General features: G+C 37.9%; 1 protein-coding gene across 2 annotated transcripts in view; it reads left to right on the plus strand.

Annotated features, from left to right (window-relative positions):
* LOC133518033 (dynein axonemal heavy chain 7-like) overlaps positions 1–17,202 on the plus strand; it is a 33,314-nt gene extending 16,112 nt beyond the window's left edge. For both annotated transcript variants that reach the window (XM_061851582.1, XM_061851583.1), the window contains 46 exons: positions 25–150; positions 438–560; positions 635–795; positions 1,030–1,201; positions 2,137–2,319; positions 2,502–2,633; positions 2,848–2,961; positions 3,039–3,146; positions 3,313–3,510; positions 3,592–3,715; positions 4,121–4,296; positions 4,379–4,530; positions 4,608–4,755; positions 4,833–5,045; positions 5,252–5,424; positions 5,699–5,840; positions 6,043–6,156; positions 6,397–6,507; positions 6,594–6,782; positions 6,912–7,141; positions 7,223–7,448; positions 7,802–7,984; positions 8,444–8,669; positions 8,769–8,914; positions 8,985–9,180; positions 9,412–9,482; positions 9,565–9,722; positions 9,801–9,954; positions 10,033–10,166; positions 10,240–10,513; positions 10,696–10,837; positions 10,908–11,086; positions 11,411–11,574; positions 11,673–11,814; positions 11,889–11,955; positions 12,041–12,186; positions 12,273–12,425; positions 12,493–12,622; positions 12,843–13,084; positions 13,319–13,475; positions 13,672–13,838; positions 14,710–14,947; positions 15,021–15,172; positions 15,273–15,410; positions 15,524–15,667; positions 15,977–17,202. In XM_061851582.1, coding sequence (XP_061707566.1) covers positions 25–150; positions 438–560; positions 635–795; positions 1,030–1,201; positions 2,137–2,319; positions 2,502–2,633; positions 2,848–2,961; positions 3,039–3,146; positions 3,313–3,510; positions 3,592–3,715; positions 4,121–4,296; positions 4,379–4,530; positions 4,608–4,755; positions 4,833–5,045; positions 5,252–5,424; positions 5,699–5,840; positions 6,043–6,156; positions 6,397–6,507; positions 6,594–6,782; positions 6,912–7,141; positions 7,223–7,448; positions 7,802–7,984; positions 8,444–8,669; positions 8,769–8,914; positions 8,985–9,180; positions 9,412–9,482; positions 9,565–9,722; positions 9,801–9,954; positions 10,033–10,166; positions 10,240–10,513; positions 10,696–10,837; positions 10,908–11,086; positions 11,411–11,574; positions 11,673–11,814; positions 11,889–11,955; positions 12,041–12,186; positions 12,273–12,425; positions 12,493–12,622; positions 12,843–13,084; positions 13,319–13,475; positions 13,672–13,838; positions 14,710–14,947; positions 15,021–15,172; positions 15,273–15,410; positions 15,524–15,667; positions 15,977–16,183 — 7,425 coding nt within the window. In that variant the 3' untranslated portion in view covers positions 16,184–17,202. The remainder of the gene's footprint in view (positions 1–24; positions 151–437; positions 561–634; positions 796–1,029; positions 1,202–2,136; positions 2,320–2,501; positions 2,634–2,847; positions 2,962–3,038; positions 3,147–3,312; positions 3,511–3,591; positions 3,716–4,120; positions 4,297–4,378; positions 4,531–4,607; positions 4,756–4,832; positions 5,046–5,251; positions 5,425–5,698; positions 5,841–6,042; positions 6,157–6,396; positions 6,508–6,593; positions 6,783–6,911; positions 7,142–7,222; positions 7,449–7,801; positions 7,985–8,443; positions 8,670–8,768; positions 8,915–8,984; positions 9,181–9,411; positions 9,483–9,564; positions 9,723–9,800; positions 9,955–10,032; positions 10,167–10,239; positions 10,514–10,695; positions 10,838–10,907; positions 11,087–11,410; positions 11,575–11,672; positions 11,815–11,888; positions 11,956–12,040; positions 12,187–12,272; positions 12,426–12,492; positions 12,623–12,842; positions 13,085–13,318; positions 13,476–13,671; positions 13,839–14,709; positions 14,948–15,020; positions 15,173–15,272; positions 15,411–15,523; positions 15,668–15,976) is intronic.
* Positions 17,203–17,419: the final 217 nt, after the last annotated feature.

Here is a 17,419-nt window from a genome sequence, read left to right on the forward strand (position 1 = left end):
TTAATTTATTATTATAATTTACAGGGCATCATTGGTGATTTGTTCCCTGGATTACCTTTACCCTTAGCTGATTTGCCACACTTAGTTGCCTGTCTAAAGGAAGTTTGCGTTCCTCTTAATTTACAGGCTAATGATTTCTTCGTTGAAAAGGTATGTAAGGAGTTTCGTTTTTAAGATTAAAATGTACCCTGCACAGTTGTTCACTATACACTTGTTTTACGGCCATTCTAAAATATATATATCTGCATTTCCTGTAAGGTCGTGGCGATTAGGCCGCAGACATTATTTTTGAATGTCCAACTTCACATTTTTCTTGTGAGTATAAATACGACTTCAAGATATACATTTCTAAGTACGTAGGTACTGACATGATTTTGTTTGCTTAAATTATACATCTGAAAATCATCAAAACTATCTATTTTACTAATTATTGCCAGGTTCTTCAGCTATATGAAATGATTCTTGTGAGGCACGGCCTTATGTTGGTCGGGTTCCCTATTTCTGGAAAAACAAAGAGTTACCACGCCCTTGGCGCAGCTTTAGGATGTGTGCATGAAAAAGTATGTATCAAATCAAGGCCAGAAAATGTATTAACTCATTGACTTCAGTTATTATTTAAATCTGGTATTTCTAGGGATTAATGGGCGAAAATCCAGTAGAGTGGACTGTAATAAACCCGAAGTCGATTACAATGGGCCAGTTGTATGGTCAGTTTGACCCTGTCTCACACGAATGGTCTGACGGTATTCTTGCGGTCAGTTACAGAGCATTCGCAGTTTCTCCAAATGACAACAGGTAATTAGTTCACACACTGTATTCAGAGTTTTTTTAACTATGAATATATTACTTTATTTTACAGCAATCATAAAACCATCGTCGCTTTCTTCTCGTTTTCGTGGCGGATAAGTATATCTTTTTTACTAACTCCATAGTAACAATCGCGTTAAAATAAAAATCTGATTTGACTCGACTGTAATATACTAATTGGTACTATCAACTATTTTATAATGTACCTAAATGTGTTTGTAGAAAGTGGTTAGTATTTGACGGTCCCGTAGACGCAATCTGGATCGAGAACTTAAACACCGTTCTGGACGACAATAAGAAGCTATGTCTCATGAGTGGCGAGATCATTCAACTCGCGCCTACTACTAACCTGGTATTTGAACCCATGGATCTTGAAGCTGCATCACCAGCTACGGTATTTATAATTGGATACCTTGTTAAATAAAATATAACAAGTTTTTGACCTTACATTTTTGGTACAAGCTTTTATCGCTGATTGTACTTTTCTTTCCACACACAACTAATACTCATCCAGACAATTCCAACACCCCAAACACAATTAGTTTACGTTGTTTTATCAGAGAGTTACCATGACCACCTCCCGTCTCGATCATCAGATCAGCTGGATAGTACCATAATATTGCATTGTCATCCGACTTACATACGTATGATAATGTTCAGCTTCATTGGAAGTCGGGAAGTGGATCAAATTTACCTTGCAAGATTTGAGCCGTACAAACATTAGATACGAAAAGACAGACCAAGATAAGTCTGCAACGATTTTTATAGCACACGCAGTGCAAGTGTTATTTTAAACGTCAAATTTCTATGAAATTATGACGTATAAATAACGCACTGCGCATGCTATCAAAATCTTTGCAGACTTTTACCATGGTCTAACTCTACTTACATTGCAAGTTAAATAAAAGCTTGTAAAAAAGAAGACATCATAAGTAGCAATTTATACATTATTGCGGAAACAGTGTACGACGCATTTTTGCTAAACGTATTCTGAATTCATAAGTAGGTAAAAATATTACATAATATTATATTTACTTGATTTTGCTCTATTTAATTTATTTTATAAGCTGGAGCTATATAAACTAATTAAAGACATATATATACCTCATGTCATTGTATGTACAAAGTTATATTACAATCCAACACGTAGTTTTAAAATGAGAATGAAACTTCGTTTGTATGGGAAGGTGAAATTCGGCCGAGCTTGTTGCGGACTCTTAATACTAATATTAGTCTACAATACGGTTACAAAACGCTATTAAAATCGGTTTAGTTGCTCGAGACCATCCTAAGAAGTACTTTATGCCAGAAAATCTTATTTGTTATTAGGTATCGCGTTGCGGTATGATTTACTTAGAGCCCAAAGGCCTGGGGTGGCATTGCCTGCTGGAGTCGTGGCTGAACACCCTGCCGCCCGCTCTGCACAGCGTCAATCGCAACCTCATCAGGACGCTATTCAAACGCTTCATGCCGCCTTTACTGTGGCTAGTTGAGTTATCAGGGCAAACTAAGGTATTTTTAAATCCCGTTCTAGAAAATGCTATTTTTCTTAGACCCTATATCCTCTTGTTGGTTAACTTTGCATTGCTACCTTAATATAAGATTAAAAGTGTCCACCATTGGTACAATGCCGGCAGTAAGGTACTTTACCTTATGACATTAAAATAGAGTGTTTATCCATTTTTAAATTCCAGCAAATGTACGTAACATCACGAAGCAATTTGGTTAACTCATGTATGAATATATATGACACATTTATGGATGATTTTTATAATGAAAAATATATGGATTCAATATCTGATCTTGATGTGAGAGCACAACTGGAGGTGAATATCGATTTTTATGTAAAATATTTTCTAGTACTTTAGAAATTGTTTTCTAGAGTTAACCAAACTTCAAAGTATCTAATAAAAGTTCATGATAATGACTAATTTCGTTTGTACGTTCACTGTCTACTTACATACACACCGTTGTCATCGTTGTTTAGGTACTTTATTAAATCGTTAATACGAGTAAATAAACACAAATATAAACTTTCAGGGCATCTTCTTCTTTTCCTCTATCTGGTCTATAGGAGCAACGTTGGAAGCTAGTAGCCGTCCAAAATTCGATATGATATTTAGAGGATTACTAGAAAAAGAATTTCCAGAAAAGGTAATAAACATTTTTGGGTAACTTTTTTTATTTTTTTATTATTATATGATGTCTTGAGTGTTCCTTATTCTTTGCAGGTTCTTGAAGCTTTGAAATGTCCTAAGGTTATCCATAAACCAGAAAAGCAGTACATACTTACTATACCAGCGGGTGGGACTGTCTACGATTTTCGTTATATTAAGGAGGTAACAAAAATATAAAGTATTATATATGTACGTATCTAAATATAGGTAAACTAATGATTTATTTTACAAAACTAGTTACTAACCACTTCAGTGTACTAACTTGCGATTGCGACCTAGCACGCCAAAGGTAGCAGGATTATATTTAAAAACAAAACATATCTTGCAGGGAAAAGGTAAGTGGAAACCTTGGCAAGACGACGTTATCTCCGCGCCTCCGATCAGTAAGGATACTCCGCCAAATCAGATACTGGTGACTACCTTGGACAGTGTCACGTATCTGGCTTTATTCAGGCTCCTGGTCACGCATCATAAAGCAGTCATGATGGTTGGACCTACTGGAACTGGGAAATCTTCCTATATCATTGTAAGTCAATATCATGCACATTGTAATTGTTTTGAAATATTTAAGTTTTAAATGTAATTGTAGTTAATTAAATATTTTTAGGATTATTTGATTAAGAGAGTTGACACGAAGATATTTAAAGCTCTTATAATGGCATTCTCTGCTCAAACGAACTGCAATCAAACGCAGGATATAATTATGGGAAAACTTGACAAAAGAAGAAAAGGTATATTTTTCATTTATATATAGGTATGTATATGTATACACTCAGTGGCGGATCGTTCAAAGAACTCGATTCCCACTGGCTTGTCTAATTTCAGCCCGTTGAGTACTTTCACGATCGGTTCATGGAGAAAAGGAAAGCAAAATTAGCTCCGGGTTCCCTACGAATATTTGTGACGCGCCGCCGTTGGTATACGGCTAGTGTCTCGAAAGCGTTAACTTGTGACGTTCGCTGCCAAGAATGTACAAGTTTTTTTCCGTTAGAACCTCGAAGCTTGAGACTGAAAGTTTTAAAGTCTAACTTGGTTAAATCTAGTCTCCTTCATAAAACATAAGGAGTATGCTAGGCTAGTGCAATTCAGACAAGAGAAGTTTAAGAATTTTATTGAAAGTAACGTATATTTTGCAGGATATTTCGGTCCTCCAGTAGGATGCTATTCTGTCGTATTCGTAGACGACGTGAGCATGCCACAGGCGGAGACTTACGGTGCTCAACCGCCTATAGAGGTTTTACGACAGGGCATAGATTTGGGGTTGTGGTATGATCGGAAGACTAATGTTGCTATGCGTTTAATAGATGTCCAGGTCAGATAATAATATCTTTCATATTTTAACATTGCGTTTTCATTATACATTATTTCCAATAATCAGATAATTCACATTTCAGTTTATGTGTGCAATGGGCAAACCAACACCTGGAGCTAAACTGATTACCCCGAGGTTTTCTCGTCACTTTAACTTCCTTTGCATTGATGAATTTGATGATGACACTCTTAGAGTTATTTTCAACAGGATAATGGCATGGCATCTGGATACAAGGTGATTTCGTCTTTTTATGTGATTCTACACAGAGCTATAAGTGACCTAATACATATCTTTACTTATTAATATTTTAGAGGATTCACAAGAGATTTTGAGCCATGTATTGAAGAGGTAGTGAACGGCACTTTAGAAGTTTATAAACAATGCCGATTGAATTTGCTGCCCACGCCATCCAAGTCTCATTACACCTTCAACTTACGTGACTTCTCTAGGGTTATTCTGGTGAGGCCTTTTACCTGCTTGGCAATCTTTTGCTAACTAACAACTGTTTATATATTAAACTTCTTTTTTTTAAATAGGGTGTACTCTTGTCTGTCCCGGACGTGACCCCAGATACTCAAAGTATTAAGCGCTTATGGGTACACGAGTGTTTGCGAGTCTTCTCAGATCGTCTCGTAGAAGATTCGGACCGGCAATGGATGGTCAAATGTTTACGAGCTGCTACAGAGGAGCATCTCAACGAAAACTTTGATAGAATGCTCTCGAGGCTTTTAAATGGGCCGAAAGATACGGTAAACTCTTTGAAAATGGTATCTACAATGAAGTGGTCAACGTGGTACAAAAATATATAATTGTTTAATTGAAGGGATGTTTACAAAAACTACATAACTGCTTAGAGCGGTTACACTTTTTTAAGAATATTGTTAATCGTTTCAGGTGTCAACCAGTGTAGTCAGTTATGTTGTTTTTGTAAACTTCCCTTCAATTATGTCCACAGATAACAGACCTACATCTTCGGAATCTAATTTACTGTAATTTTGCAAATCCGAAAGTAGATACACGTTTCTATATGGAAACAACCGACATGGAACACTTGAATGCGACCGTGGACGCCTTCCTCGCGGAATTTAACGCTATGTCCAAGAAACCAATGAATCTTGTATTATTCAGGTTCGTATTACTATTAAAACTGGTATATGTATGTACGGTCAACCAATTTGATTCCTAGGCCACTATAGAACCATGTCATAATGACTTCTACGACAGTGCTTATTGAGTGATGCATGTGATGTATAGACTAGTTAAAGCGACAAGGTTCTATAGTGGCCTAGGATTCAAATTGGTTGACTGTACGATAACATCAAGAACATCGAGAATTAACAACTTAAATCAACGCTCGTGTTTTAAAATCATAGTTCGTTTAACGATTACATTCACATTGTAGGTTTGCAATAGAGCACGTGTCGCGCATATGCCGCGTGCTGGCGCAGCCGGCGTCGCACGCGCTGCTGGTGGGGCTCGGTGGCTCAGGCCGCCAGTCTCTAACGCGCCTTGCGGCCAGCATCAACGAGTACGATCTATTCCAGGTATGTTTCAATAATTTATACATATTACTTAATACTGATGTAATGTTGATTTTATTTGCGGGGTCGTTGCTATTTTCAGCACATTTTGAAAATGTAAACATTATTTTTAGCTATAACTGTATCATCAAAAATCTGTTTGGATTCGATGAAGGTGGACAAAGATTTTGACTGGTCAACTAATGTACAAATATTTTAATTTTAGGTAGAAATGAGCCGTACATACGGAAAGAACGAATGGCGAGAAGATTTGAAGACTTTATTGAGAAAGTCAAGTACTCCTGACTTATGTATGGTGTTTCTGTTCATTGAATCTCAGGTAAGATATAGACATTCTTGTTTAAGTAAATAATTAAAGAAGTGATTTTTGTTATGACCATAGTTCATCCAGTTTAAGGATACAAGCATCCAACTTTAAGTAAATATATAAATAGGCTGCTAAAATACTATATAATAACAGCTAAGAACCATGCACCTTTCCCGAACCCTAAGTTTTGGTTTGCCTTAGTCGGATAAAATACTAATCAGTAATCATTAATTTATTTCTTGGTGTAAAAAGATAAAAGAAGAAGGATTTTTGGAAGACGTAAATAACATGCTGAACTCTGGAGAGGTGCCAAATATTTTCGGGGCTGATGAGAAAGCAGAACTATGTGAAAAGATAAGAGTCGTAAGTACAAGTTAGCTATATGTGAGCTCAAATCAAATAGCGTCGTCATAACGTACCTATATTTTATTAATTTGGCATTTTGGTAGATTGACAGACAAAGAGACAGGTCGTTGCAAACGGATGGTAGTCCGACAGCGCTGTACACGTACTTCGTGTCGATCGTGCGAGATCAGCTGCACATCGTGCTGGCCATGTCACCCGCCGGCACCTCTCTGCGCACACGCATCCGCAAGTTCCCCGCGCTTGTCAATTGCTGCACCATTGATTGGTTCATGGTATGTATACATGAAAATGAGAGATTTGGCATAGCTTGAAATACCTACGCCAAAGCTTTCCCACTTCCCCAATGTGTATATTTTATAATGTTTAGTTTGCAAGAACAAACCAAATTGCTCTATTTAAAGGAATGGCCGCCGGACGCCTTGCTAGCGGTAGCAACCAGATTCTTAAAAGACGTAGAGTTGACAGACTTGGAACGTGACACTGCCATCAAGTTGTGTCAGGTGTTCCACACTGACACACAAGAGCTTTCACGCGCCTTTCTGCTGCGGCTCAAGCGCTACAACTACGTTACACCAACTGCCTACCTCGAGCTCATAAATATGTTCAAATCGTTGCTGGGCAAGAAACGGACGTAAGTATTAGTAACAAGTATCTAAATTAGCTATTCTTAGAGTTGCTTAAATGGAAGTAATAACGTCTCTTAAACCATCAGGGAATTACTTACGGGTGAGAAGAGATACTTGACTGGATTGGATCAATTGGCCGTAGCTGCCAAGTCGGTCGCAGCGCTACAGAAAGCCCTAGAAGTGCTCCAGCCGAAATTGGCAGCTGGTGCTGCAGCTGTAGCGGAGACTACCGCGAAAGTGGAGATGGAGAAGGAAGGTGTAGCCGTAGTGGAGGCCGAAGTGTTAAAAGACCAGGCTGCTGCTGAGGAGCAGGTATGACACATAAAGAAAAAACATCTAAGTAGTGAAGTGGGAATTTAATTTTGATAACGTCATACTAGTGCTCATGCTCACTTGAACTTGTAAGAGTTATTGAGTTTCTTTGCTTTTGTTAGTAACCTTTCCTATACATTTGGTTGTTTAAAATCGTGAATAACAAATCTTGTTCGTACCGTATAGAGCAGAAAAAAAAATTGCCAAAAAAATGCAAGAAGTTGAATGAAATATTCAGTCAGGATCCTTATCATTATATATCAAACAAAAACAAAAGGTAATAAGGTTTGATTGAGATATGGTTAAGATGATTACCTTTCCCCTAATTCTTCACAACTGATTTAATATTTTAGGCAGCGGAAGCCCAAGCCATTAAAGAAGAATGCGACGCAGATCTGGCGGAAGCCATGCCAATTCTCAACTCCGCTTTAGCAGCTCTTGATACTCTCACACCGCAAGATATCACCTTCATTAAAACTATGAAAAGTCCACCTAAAGGCATCAAGCTCGTCATGGAAGCTATTTGTATTTTAAAGGTAATGAAAGTTTAAGCATTATCGGGATATACAAATAAAAATAATAAAAGCTTCGGGATATACGAGTACAAATAAAAAAAATCTTACGATGTATGAATGGAATGAAAATAAGAGAAAAATATAAGTAAAGCACTTTACTACGCGCACGCGTGGAAACTATTAAAGTGGTCAGATTTGACATAGAGCAAAATTAGACATACCTGATATGAGTGAGAGAAGCTGTCTGTTTTGGAATACTTTAATATAATATACCTATTTTACCTTAAATTCTGGTTGTGTAAGGCATAAATATAATAATATTTTTCATTTCAATGTCTACTAATAGGACGATCCGGTAAGTAAACTATTCTTCTCAGTTAGAGCACTTTAAACGATATTTATTTATTTACTGAACTTTACTATTCCTGATGCATGTTTCATGTTAAAGTAAGGGTCTTTATGTTTTAAAACTTTATCTAGGAAATGAAACCTGATAAGATTCCTAACCCATCGGGGGTCGGAACGATAGAAGACTATTGGGGTCCGTCGAAAAAACTGCTGAACGACATCAAGTTCCTGGAGGGTCTGCAGAACTACGACAAGGACAACATCCCTCCCGCCGTGATGAACAAGCTCATGAAGACTGTCATGCAGGACGAGGGGTTCGTGCCGGAGAAGATCCGAGCCGTCTCTGTCGCTGCTGAAGGTACTTATACCTAGTTAATAAACTCATTTATATTTATCGTTGCTTTTCCTGATAGCAATTGATAAGAATACAAATTACGAAGAATGTGATATATTATAGGTATGTGCAAGTGGGTGATTGCCATGACGAAGTACGACAAGGTAGCAAAGGTGGTCGCGCCTAAAAAGCAGAGACTCGCCGCCGCACAGGCCGTTTACGACAAGGCCATGGCTGCGCTCGCTGTCAAACAGGCCCAGCTCAGAGAGGTATATCAAGAAAAATCATTTGAATTCTCTGTGAAAACACCAATAACTCACGTCACATTTTAATTCTCAGGTTCAACTCAAATTAGCAAAATTAGAGGATGCCTTAGCCGAACAGAATCGCCAGCAAAAGTTTCTTGATGACGAGGTGATGGATTGTAGTAACAAGTTGAAGCGAGCTGAAATGCTCATCTCAGGGTTAGGAGGAGAGAAGACTAGGTGGACGCAGATAGCTAAAACTTTGCGGGAAACGTACAATTCTTTGACAGGTATATAATAAAATGATAAATAATATAGTTTTGGTCATAAGTTTGATGAAACTTATATCATAACATAATATTCATAATCATAATTTTTTTTTTTTTTTTTTTTTTTTTTTTTTTTTTTTTTTTTTTTTTTTTTTTTTTTAAATCGTCTTCGGCTAATGGCATGGACCTCTCTAAACCACTGTTCATAAATGATCATCTGGTCACTGTTCGTAATCATAAATTGGTTTTTAGGTGACATTTTAATTGCTGCTGGTATCATCGCCTATCTTGGACCATTTACGGCTGCTTTTCGAATTGATCAAGTATGTGATTATTAGATTTACTAGTTATAAGTACAACTTTGTCAGTAACTTTTGAAGTACATATTTGTATTATATTTAACAGATAAAGAAATGGGCTCACGCATGTCACGATTGCGGCATGGTGTGCACCCTTAACTACAGCCTGACTAAAACTCTGGGTGAACCAGTCACAATACAACAATGGAATATAGATGGATTGCCGGCCGACGACTTCAGTGTTGAAAGTGCTATCATTCTCATGTTAGTTCGGTGACATTATTGATTTAAGAAGAATATTGTAGCAGATATCTTTCTCTGAATTTTAATTTGTATTTGCAGGACAGCTCGTCGCTGGCCTCTCATGATTGATCCACAAGGTCAAGCAAATCGCTGGATCAAAAACATGGAAAAGCCTAACAACTTAAATATAGTGAGATTGACGCAGGCGGATCTTGGTCGTGTTTTAGAGAATGCTGTACAATTCGGACAGCCGGTATATCATGTCAACACTTTTTAATTGTTTGAAATGCAATGAATTAGAGTTATCGTTACATTTTATAATATACAACAGGTACTATTAGAAAATGTACTAGAAGAACTAGATCCAATGTTGGAGCCTTTACTCCAGCAGCAAACATTCCGTCAAGGTGGAGCACTCTGCATAAAAATAGGTGATACCATTGTGGAATACAGCAAGGACTTCAAGTAAGTGTGCTATAACTTTAATAATAAATTATAAATTTAGAGCTGTGTACTTTATAATTGTTTATTTTTATAGACTCTACATAAGCACAAAGTTAGCAAACCCTCACTATTTACCCGAAGTGGGTGTGCGTGTGACCTTAGTCAACTTTATGTTGGCTAAAGATGGTCTAGAAGCCCAACTACTAGCTCGCGTGGTGGCGAAAGAAAGGCCAGACTTACAGCAGGCTAAGTCAGATCTGACAACACAAGGTGCCGAGCACAGGAGACTTTTGCAAGAGATTGAAAGGAAAATCCTCAATGTATTGTCTACTTCAGAGCATCTCTTAGAAGACGAGGAAGCAGTACAGGTAAAGTTATTAATCCCCTTTTAAGAAAATATATTTTGTCAGTCCAGTTCTCGCCAGTATATTCTCTATAAACTTTACCACTTCATGAATTCCGAATTCCATCTATGATCAATAGCATTGCACACATGAATAAATAGAGACATTTTCATTTGTAGTAAATATGATACTATTTTGCCTTACAGATATTAAACTCTGCTAAAGATACATCAAATGAAATTAAAGAAAAACAAGAGGTAGCCATGGTCACTGAGAAAGCAATTGATACCGCTCGAGATGATTACGTACCCATCGCTGTCCACTCCACTAATTTGTTTTTCCTTATAGGTAAATAATTTATTTGTATTTATATGTTGTTAACATATATTTATATAACGAAAACATATTTATTTTGCAGCATCCTTAGCAAACATCGATCCGATGTACCAATATTCTTTGGGTTGGTTTGAAGCTCTATTCACCGCTGCCATCAACAATACGGAAAAGGTTGAGGATATCCCACAGCGATTGGGAATATTGCGCGCTTACTTTACATACTCGCTGTACGCTAACATCTGCAGAAGTTTGTTTGAAAAGGTTAATTCATACTAAAACATGATCTAGCATTGTACCATGGCCTTGCGGAGATTTCCTATGAGATACGTATGAGTAAGCTATTAGGTATGACACAGACCGTAGATGGTGCTCGTCCGTAGTGCGTACTCGTATTCGTTCAAACATAGTAAGACATTTCTAAGCTTTAACAATAATGTATTCTGAATGGAAATCAAATTAATTGGTATCATATTTCATAAATGTGAAATATCTGATTACTTCTTTACCTATATATTTAAAATGTTTTTTTTTTTTAATCTGATGATAATCAGCCGAGTGGCTAAGGTAGTTATTTTCATCCTATAGGATAAACTAGTGTTCTCCTTGTTGCTGACGATCACAATAATGGTGAACGAGGGCGAGCTAGAGCAGAGCCACGTGTTGTTCCTGCTAGCCGGCGCCCAGCCGAGGAACGTGCCGCCCAACCCGGTCCAGTTCCTCGGTCCTCAGGCCTGGGCTGAATTTATCGGGTAATAATTACAAAAGGATTGATCGAAAACAATTTACGCTTGAGCATGAGCAGCAGCAGCTCTCCTAACTTATAACTAAACTACTATATGAATTGCAGATTGAATGAATTCGAACGATTTAATGGTTTATTGGACCATTTCATGGCTAATATAAATTTATGGAAAGACTATTGTGACCTAGAAGATCCACAAGATCAGCCTCTGCCCGAGCCATGGGATAAGAAATGTACTCCATTCGAGGTAGTTATTTTTTATTAAAACATGATTCAATAATAATCCTGCATTGTTGGATCTAAGATAGTTCCTTCTTTCAGAAAATGATGATCCTGCGTTGTCTCCGTTTAGATATGATGGTACCAGCCGTTCAAGACTTCGTGCAAAGTATAAAATAACACATTTGCCTTTATTAAAATTACGTTACCTTTATCTCATAGCATAAATTCTTCTCGTTAACTTTACTTTTTAGATAAGATGGGTCGCAAATTCGTTGAGCCTCCACTTTTTGATTTACAATCTTCGTATTCGGATTCACATTGTTGCATTCCTCTTCTATTTGTATTAACTCCTGGATCAGATCCCATGGGAACTCTGCTTAAATTTGCCGATGATCAGGTAAATTCAGTAACAAGGTTACGTACCTAATTAACGTTAATAACAAACATTGATGTAGTGAATTTATGATTAATTTATTTTGTAAGGGATTTGGAGCCTCTCGTCTTTTCTCTCTATCACTGGGTCAAGGCCAAGGTCCTATAGCTGTCAAGCTTATAGAAGAAGGCATCCGAAGTGGTACCTGGGTGGTGTTACAGAATTGTCATTTAGCCAAAAGTTGGATGCCAATGCTTGAAAAGGTATTTGTATAAATGGTGAACGGCAGCGTTTGTATTCGAATTCGCCTGAAAATAAGTTTTTTTACAGATTTGTGAAGGTCTAAAGCCGGACACTACCCACCCGGATTTTAGGCTTTGGCTGACTTCCTACCCCGCTGACCACTTCCCTGTCTATGTGCTACAAAATGGAGTAAAAATGACCAATGAACCACCACAAGGTTAGAAAATAATAATGAACACCTTTTGTCACCCAAAACATTGCAAATGATTTGGAAGACCTACTTCACACATTTTTCCTACTTTGTACAGTTTGTAGGATGTACAGCTAGTAATATGTCTGTATGTTTAGTACCCGTGAACTTTAATGCTAAGGAGAGATTTGCAAATATCTAGTTCGTCGCTGTTTTAATTAAGCCATTCTTGTTTGAATGCTTACAGGTCTGAGAGCAAATATCGCTCGCTCGTACCAGAGCGATCCCATTAATAATCCAGAGTGGTTCGAAGGCAACAAGCAGCCGGTATACTTCAAGAAGCTTCTGTTCGCGTTGTGCTTCTTCCACGCGGTGGTGCAGGAGCGGCGGCAGTTCGGCCCGCTGGGCTGGAACATCCGCTACGAGTTCAACGAGACCGATCTTAGCATCAGCATCACGCAGCTTAACATGTTTCTCAATGAATATAAAGTAAGGGATTAAACTTCTTCCTCTTTTCTTAATGTTGTGTCTTCTTAATTTTAGTGTTCCAAATAAGTGTAACTGTGAACAACATAGGTATAACTTTTTATAACATTGGTCTCATATTGCACGGAATGTATTGAGCTGAGCTAATTTATTATTAATCACTTTAATCAGGAAGATATTGGAGTATTTCAGAATATTATATTAAGGACTTTTTAGAACCATTGCTAATAATACCAGGACGTACAATTCGTGGCTCTGCGCTACCTGACGGGCGAGTGCAACTATGGCGGCCGTGTCACGGACGACTGGGATCGCCGCTGCCTCAACACCATCCTCTTTAAGTTTTACAACCCCAAAGCTATCTACGATAAGAAATACAACATTGACTCAACTGGTGAGAAAAAATATACTAGGTTTTACAACCCTTTTCTGGCCCATTTAGAATTCTTTCAAAGCTGTAAATTCGATCCATCATAACAAAATTTAATTATGAATATGAAGTCTTAATTGCCCGTGGTCGAATATATTTTTACTGCCCTTTTCATGTGGATTTACTATAAAATCATTACTGTTAAGTTTCTTGAATACAGGCATCTACTACATCCCGGAACTGAAGGAACACGGCGAGTTCATCGCGTACGCGCGCTCGCTGCCTGTGGCTACGCCGCCCGGTGTCTTCGGCTTCCACTCCAACGCGGACATCACCAAACACTTCCAGGAGGCCAACGAACTGCTCGGCACGGCCATTAAGACACAGGTACAGGACTATACTCGTACACCTTAGATACTGTGGTCATTATTTTTAATAAGATTTACATGAAATCATATGGCACTGTCTAAGGTATGTTTCCGGCACTGGTTTTTGTATACGAAATAGAACTCATTTATTCGTGGCAAAACGTTGTACATGCAAAAAGTAAATTAAGAAACATGTAAACAATAAAAAAAACCGCGACACATACATAATAATATCAATATACATAATAATATCAACATACGTAGCCACGAAGCGGTCCTGACAGCATGGTGGTAGCGTGGCTGGGCTAACGCTGGTCTTCCATCTCCATAAATACAAATTCAGTACCGGGAGCATTCCATAGCACTGTCGATATTATTAAGATTATGTAGTTAAAAAACTGATAACTTAGTTAACTTAGTTCACCTATAATGTTTACTTGCTTGAATTTACTAGTCCATTAGGTAATAGGTATACGCATAGGTATTTTATGAGTAGTGTTGAATATATTTTTCTTATGTTTCCTTCATTCGCTTGTCGGCATGCTCAAAATAGGACCGTCTGGTAAGTACCATTTATAAACTTTGTTCTTTGTAATAACAAACATTGTTTTATGTTTTTTTTTTTTCATGTTTATTTGTGAGTATTCAATGTACTAATATTTAATATTATGATAAACAAATATAACATATTACGTTTCCCTTCTTGCGTGCATCTAGGATTTGCTTAGAAAATTTGTGGTAAGTAATAATGATGTATACCTAATACAAATCAGCAACTTGCTTATTTATTTACACTAAAATTTCTATATAATAATGTTATACTCGGATCTACACGCATTCTTTTCTGTTTTTTCTTTTGCCACAAAACTAAATAGATAATTTGCTTGTAGGACACAATGGCAGGAGGAGGTGGCGGCGCAACACCGGAGGAGCAAGCCATGGCCATCGCAGAAGACGTGCTGGCGCGATTACCCCCTAAGATTCTATCAGGCCCGTCGCACGAAGGCGACCTCAAGCCGGCCGAGATGTCGCCCATGTCTATCGTGGTCATCCAGGAGGCGGCGCGCTTCGACCGCCTCGTCAACATCGTCCGGTCTAGCGCACGAGCTGTTATTGGCGCTGTGCAAGGTACTACATCTAAGCTTAAACATTTCTTGAGTCTGTTTGATGCGACCTATTTATCCAATGCACTATGTTATAGGAGTCAGTGTCTTAACGGACGTAACGGAAGAAGTGCTGACGAGCATGGTGCGCGGGCGTATACCTGCATTATGGGCCGGCAAGAGCTACCCATCGCTAAAACCGTTTGCAGCTTACGTCGACGATCTTCTGGCCCGGCTTCAATTCTTACAGGTGATGTTTTGTACGCTAGAAGAAAATTTAATATATTTTATATGATTCCAATTTGTATATATATATCAAAGTGAGCGTATACTTATTTGACTGTGTGCAGCACTGGCACTCGCACGGGCCGCCGGTGGTGTTCTGGCTGTCGGGCTTCTACTTCCCGCAGGCGTTCCTCACAGCCGCGCAGCAGAGCTACGCCCGGAAGTACAAGATACCCATCGACCAGCTCGCCTTCCACTATGAGGTGCTCATTATACTCGTAAAACGCAACCAAATCTAGCTGCCCTGAGAATGAGATTGTCTCTCTTTCTGTTTTGTTCACAACCTTTATCAAATAATTTTATTGTCCACGTGTAGGTTCAACGTATATGGCAACAAGACGAGCCACCAGAAGAAGGCGTGTACATCAAAGGGCTCTTTATGGAAGGTGCCCGCTGGAACATGGAGTCCTACTACATCGATGAGTCGTATCCCAAAGTACTCTACGATACCTTCCCGCCGGTAATACGTTTGGTGTTTACAATTGATTAAAACAAAACTGCCATCAAAAATGCTCTTTTCTCATTGTTTACGTTTTCCAAAACTCTTCCCATTAAATTTACCTCCACTCAGATGTTTTTAAATGTAACAATTATCTAGGAAGTCTGTCATTTATACAACGATATGATGGAATACACGAAAAATTGAGGAACCTTGTATAAGTATAGCTATAATATACTTATACAGCACCACACTACGCCTGTGATATTATATACTATTATAGTATGTGTACGGTATAGTTTGTATAACTTTTCTTTGGTTTGGTATTAGGTATGGCTGATCCCAATGAGGACAGTGGATCTCCCCGTAGCGGAGTTCTACAACTGCCCTCTGTACAAGACGGGCGACCGGCGCGGCGTGCTGTCCACCACAGGCCACTCCACCAACTACATCCTTTTCATGCGGCTGCCCGGCTGCAAGCCGCCCGACCACTGGATCATGCGCGGCGTTGCGCTTCTTACGCAACTGCACTTCTAGTTGAAGTTGTTCGAATGCATGAAATCGGGGCGACAAGTAGAAGAAATTGTAATAGTTAATTATTCGTTTTTTTTATTCATTTTCTGGTTCTGTGGTCATGAAGGTATATATGTAGGGACACGTTATAAGACGTTTTCGTGTACACTCAATCAAACACAATGTCTTCTTTGTACCTACAGTTTCAAACCAAATAGGTAGGTAATATTTTTGTGTAGGTATTATTTATTGCACTTGATCTTGCCAAATTCGACTCATAACGCAAGATATGTTTTAACCATCACAATTAACCATCACAAACTGTAATAACTAAGATTGACGTCTTGTCAGTGAATCCTGTGATCCCTACCTGGGGTCGCCCGTTAGAGGGGGCACGAAAATACCGCTGACGCATAGAGGCACATTAAAAATGTACTACTGCTTGGAAGCAAATGACATTTAGTTCTTTTTACGTGCGATACGGAGAGGTATATAATGTGATTTTGGTCCTCTTTTTGGCAGTTATTTTTAGCTAAATCATGATTAGAAATTTTATTCTACTTATTATTAGTACCGACACGCTTACGTCTGGTAGGTATAACTGAGATTAGATCATTCCTTTAATTTTATATGATCATTCAAACGTAAACTTTTATCGTAGTAAACGTTTTCTATCAGTAACAGTAGGTTCGAAATAAAAATGAGCATGCAGTGGCATTTTGACTTTGATTGATAATATGTTATTGATTTCTTAATAATTTATTTGCGAGCGAGATGCACACAATTTGTATTATGTACCTAATAATCGGCCGCATGACCGGATTCAAGTTTGAATGTGAACAATAGTACTTACCTTACCTACTAGAACTAGACTGAATCAGCGGATACATAGATAATTACTTTACTACCTAGTCGTTAAAACTAGTCTTAAACTTTTATTAGTATTGTATTTAGATATAGGTATGAGATAATTGTTATTTATTCCTCGTTTTATAACCGTTTTAAGGTTTTTGTTTATTCTCAATAAACACATTTTAACAATTCATATCCGTTTTATTTATCATTATCAGTATAATATCAAAAAAAATATTATATTCAGGGTCTTTTTTTAATTGTACATTTTATGAAAAAATCTTTAGTAAGGTTCTCTAAATAATACAATTCTGTTGTTATCTATAAATGTAATATTTACTACAAGTGCAACATAAATAGTAGGGTTAGCTAATAACATTAATAACGCTTTACGGTTTTAAAAAAAAG

The sequence above is a fragment of the Cydia pomonella genome, chromosome 5, assembly GCF_033807575.1.
Source record: "Cydia pomonella isolate Wapato2018A chromosome 5, ilCydPomo1, whole genome shotgun sequence".
In the NCBI taxonomy this organism is placed as follows: domain Eukaryota; kingdom Metazoa; phylum Arthropoda; class Insecta; order Lepidoptera; family Tortricidae; genus Cydia; species Cydia pomonella.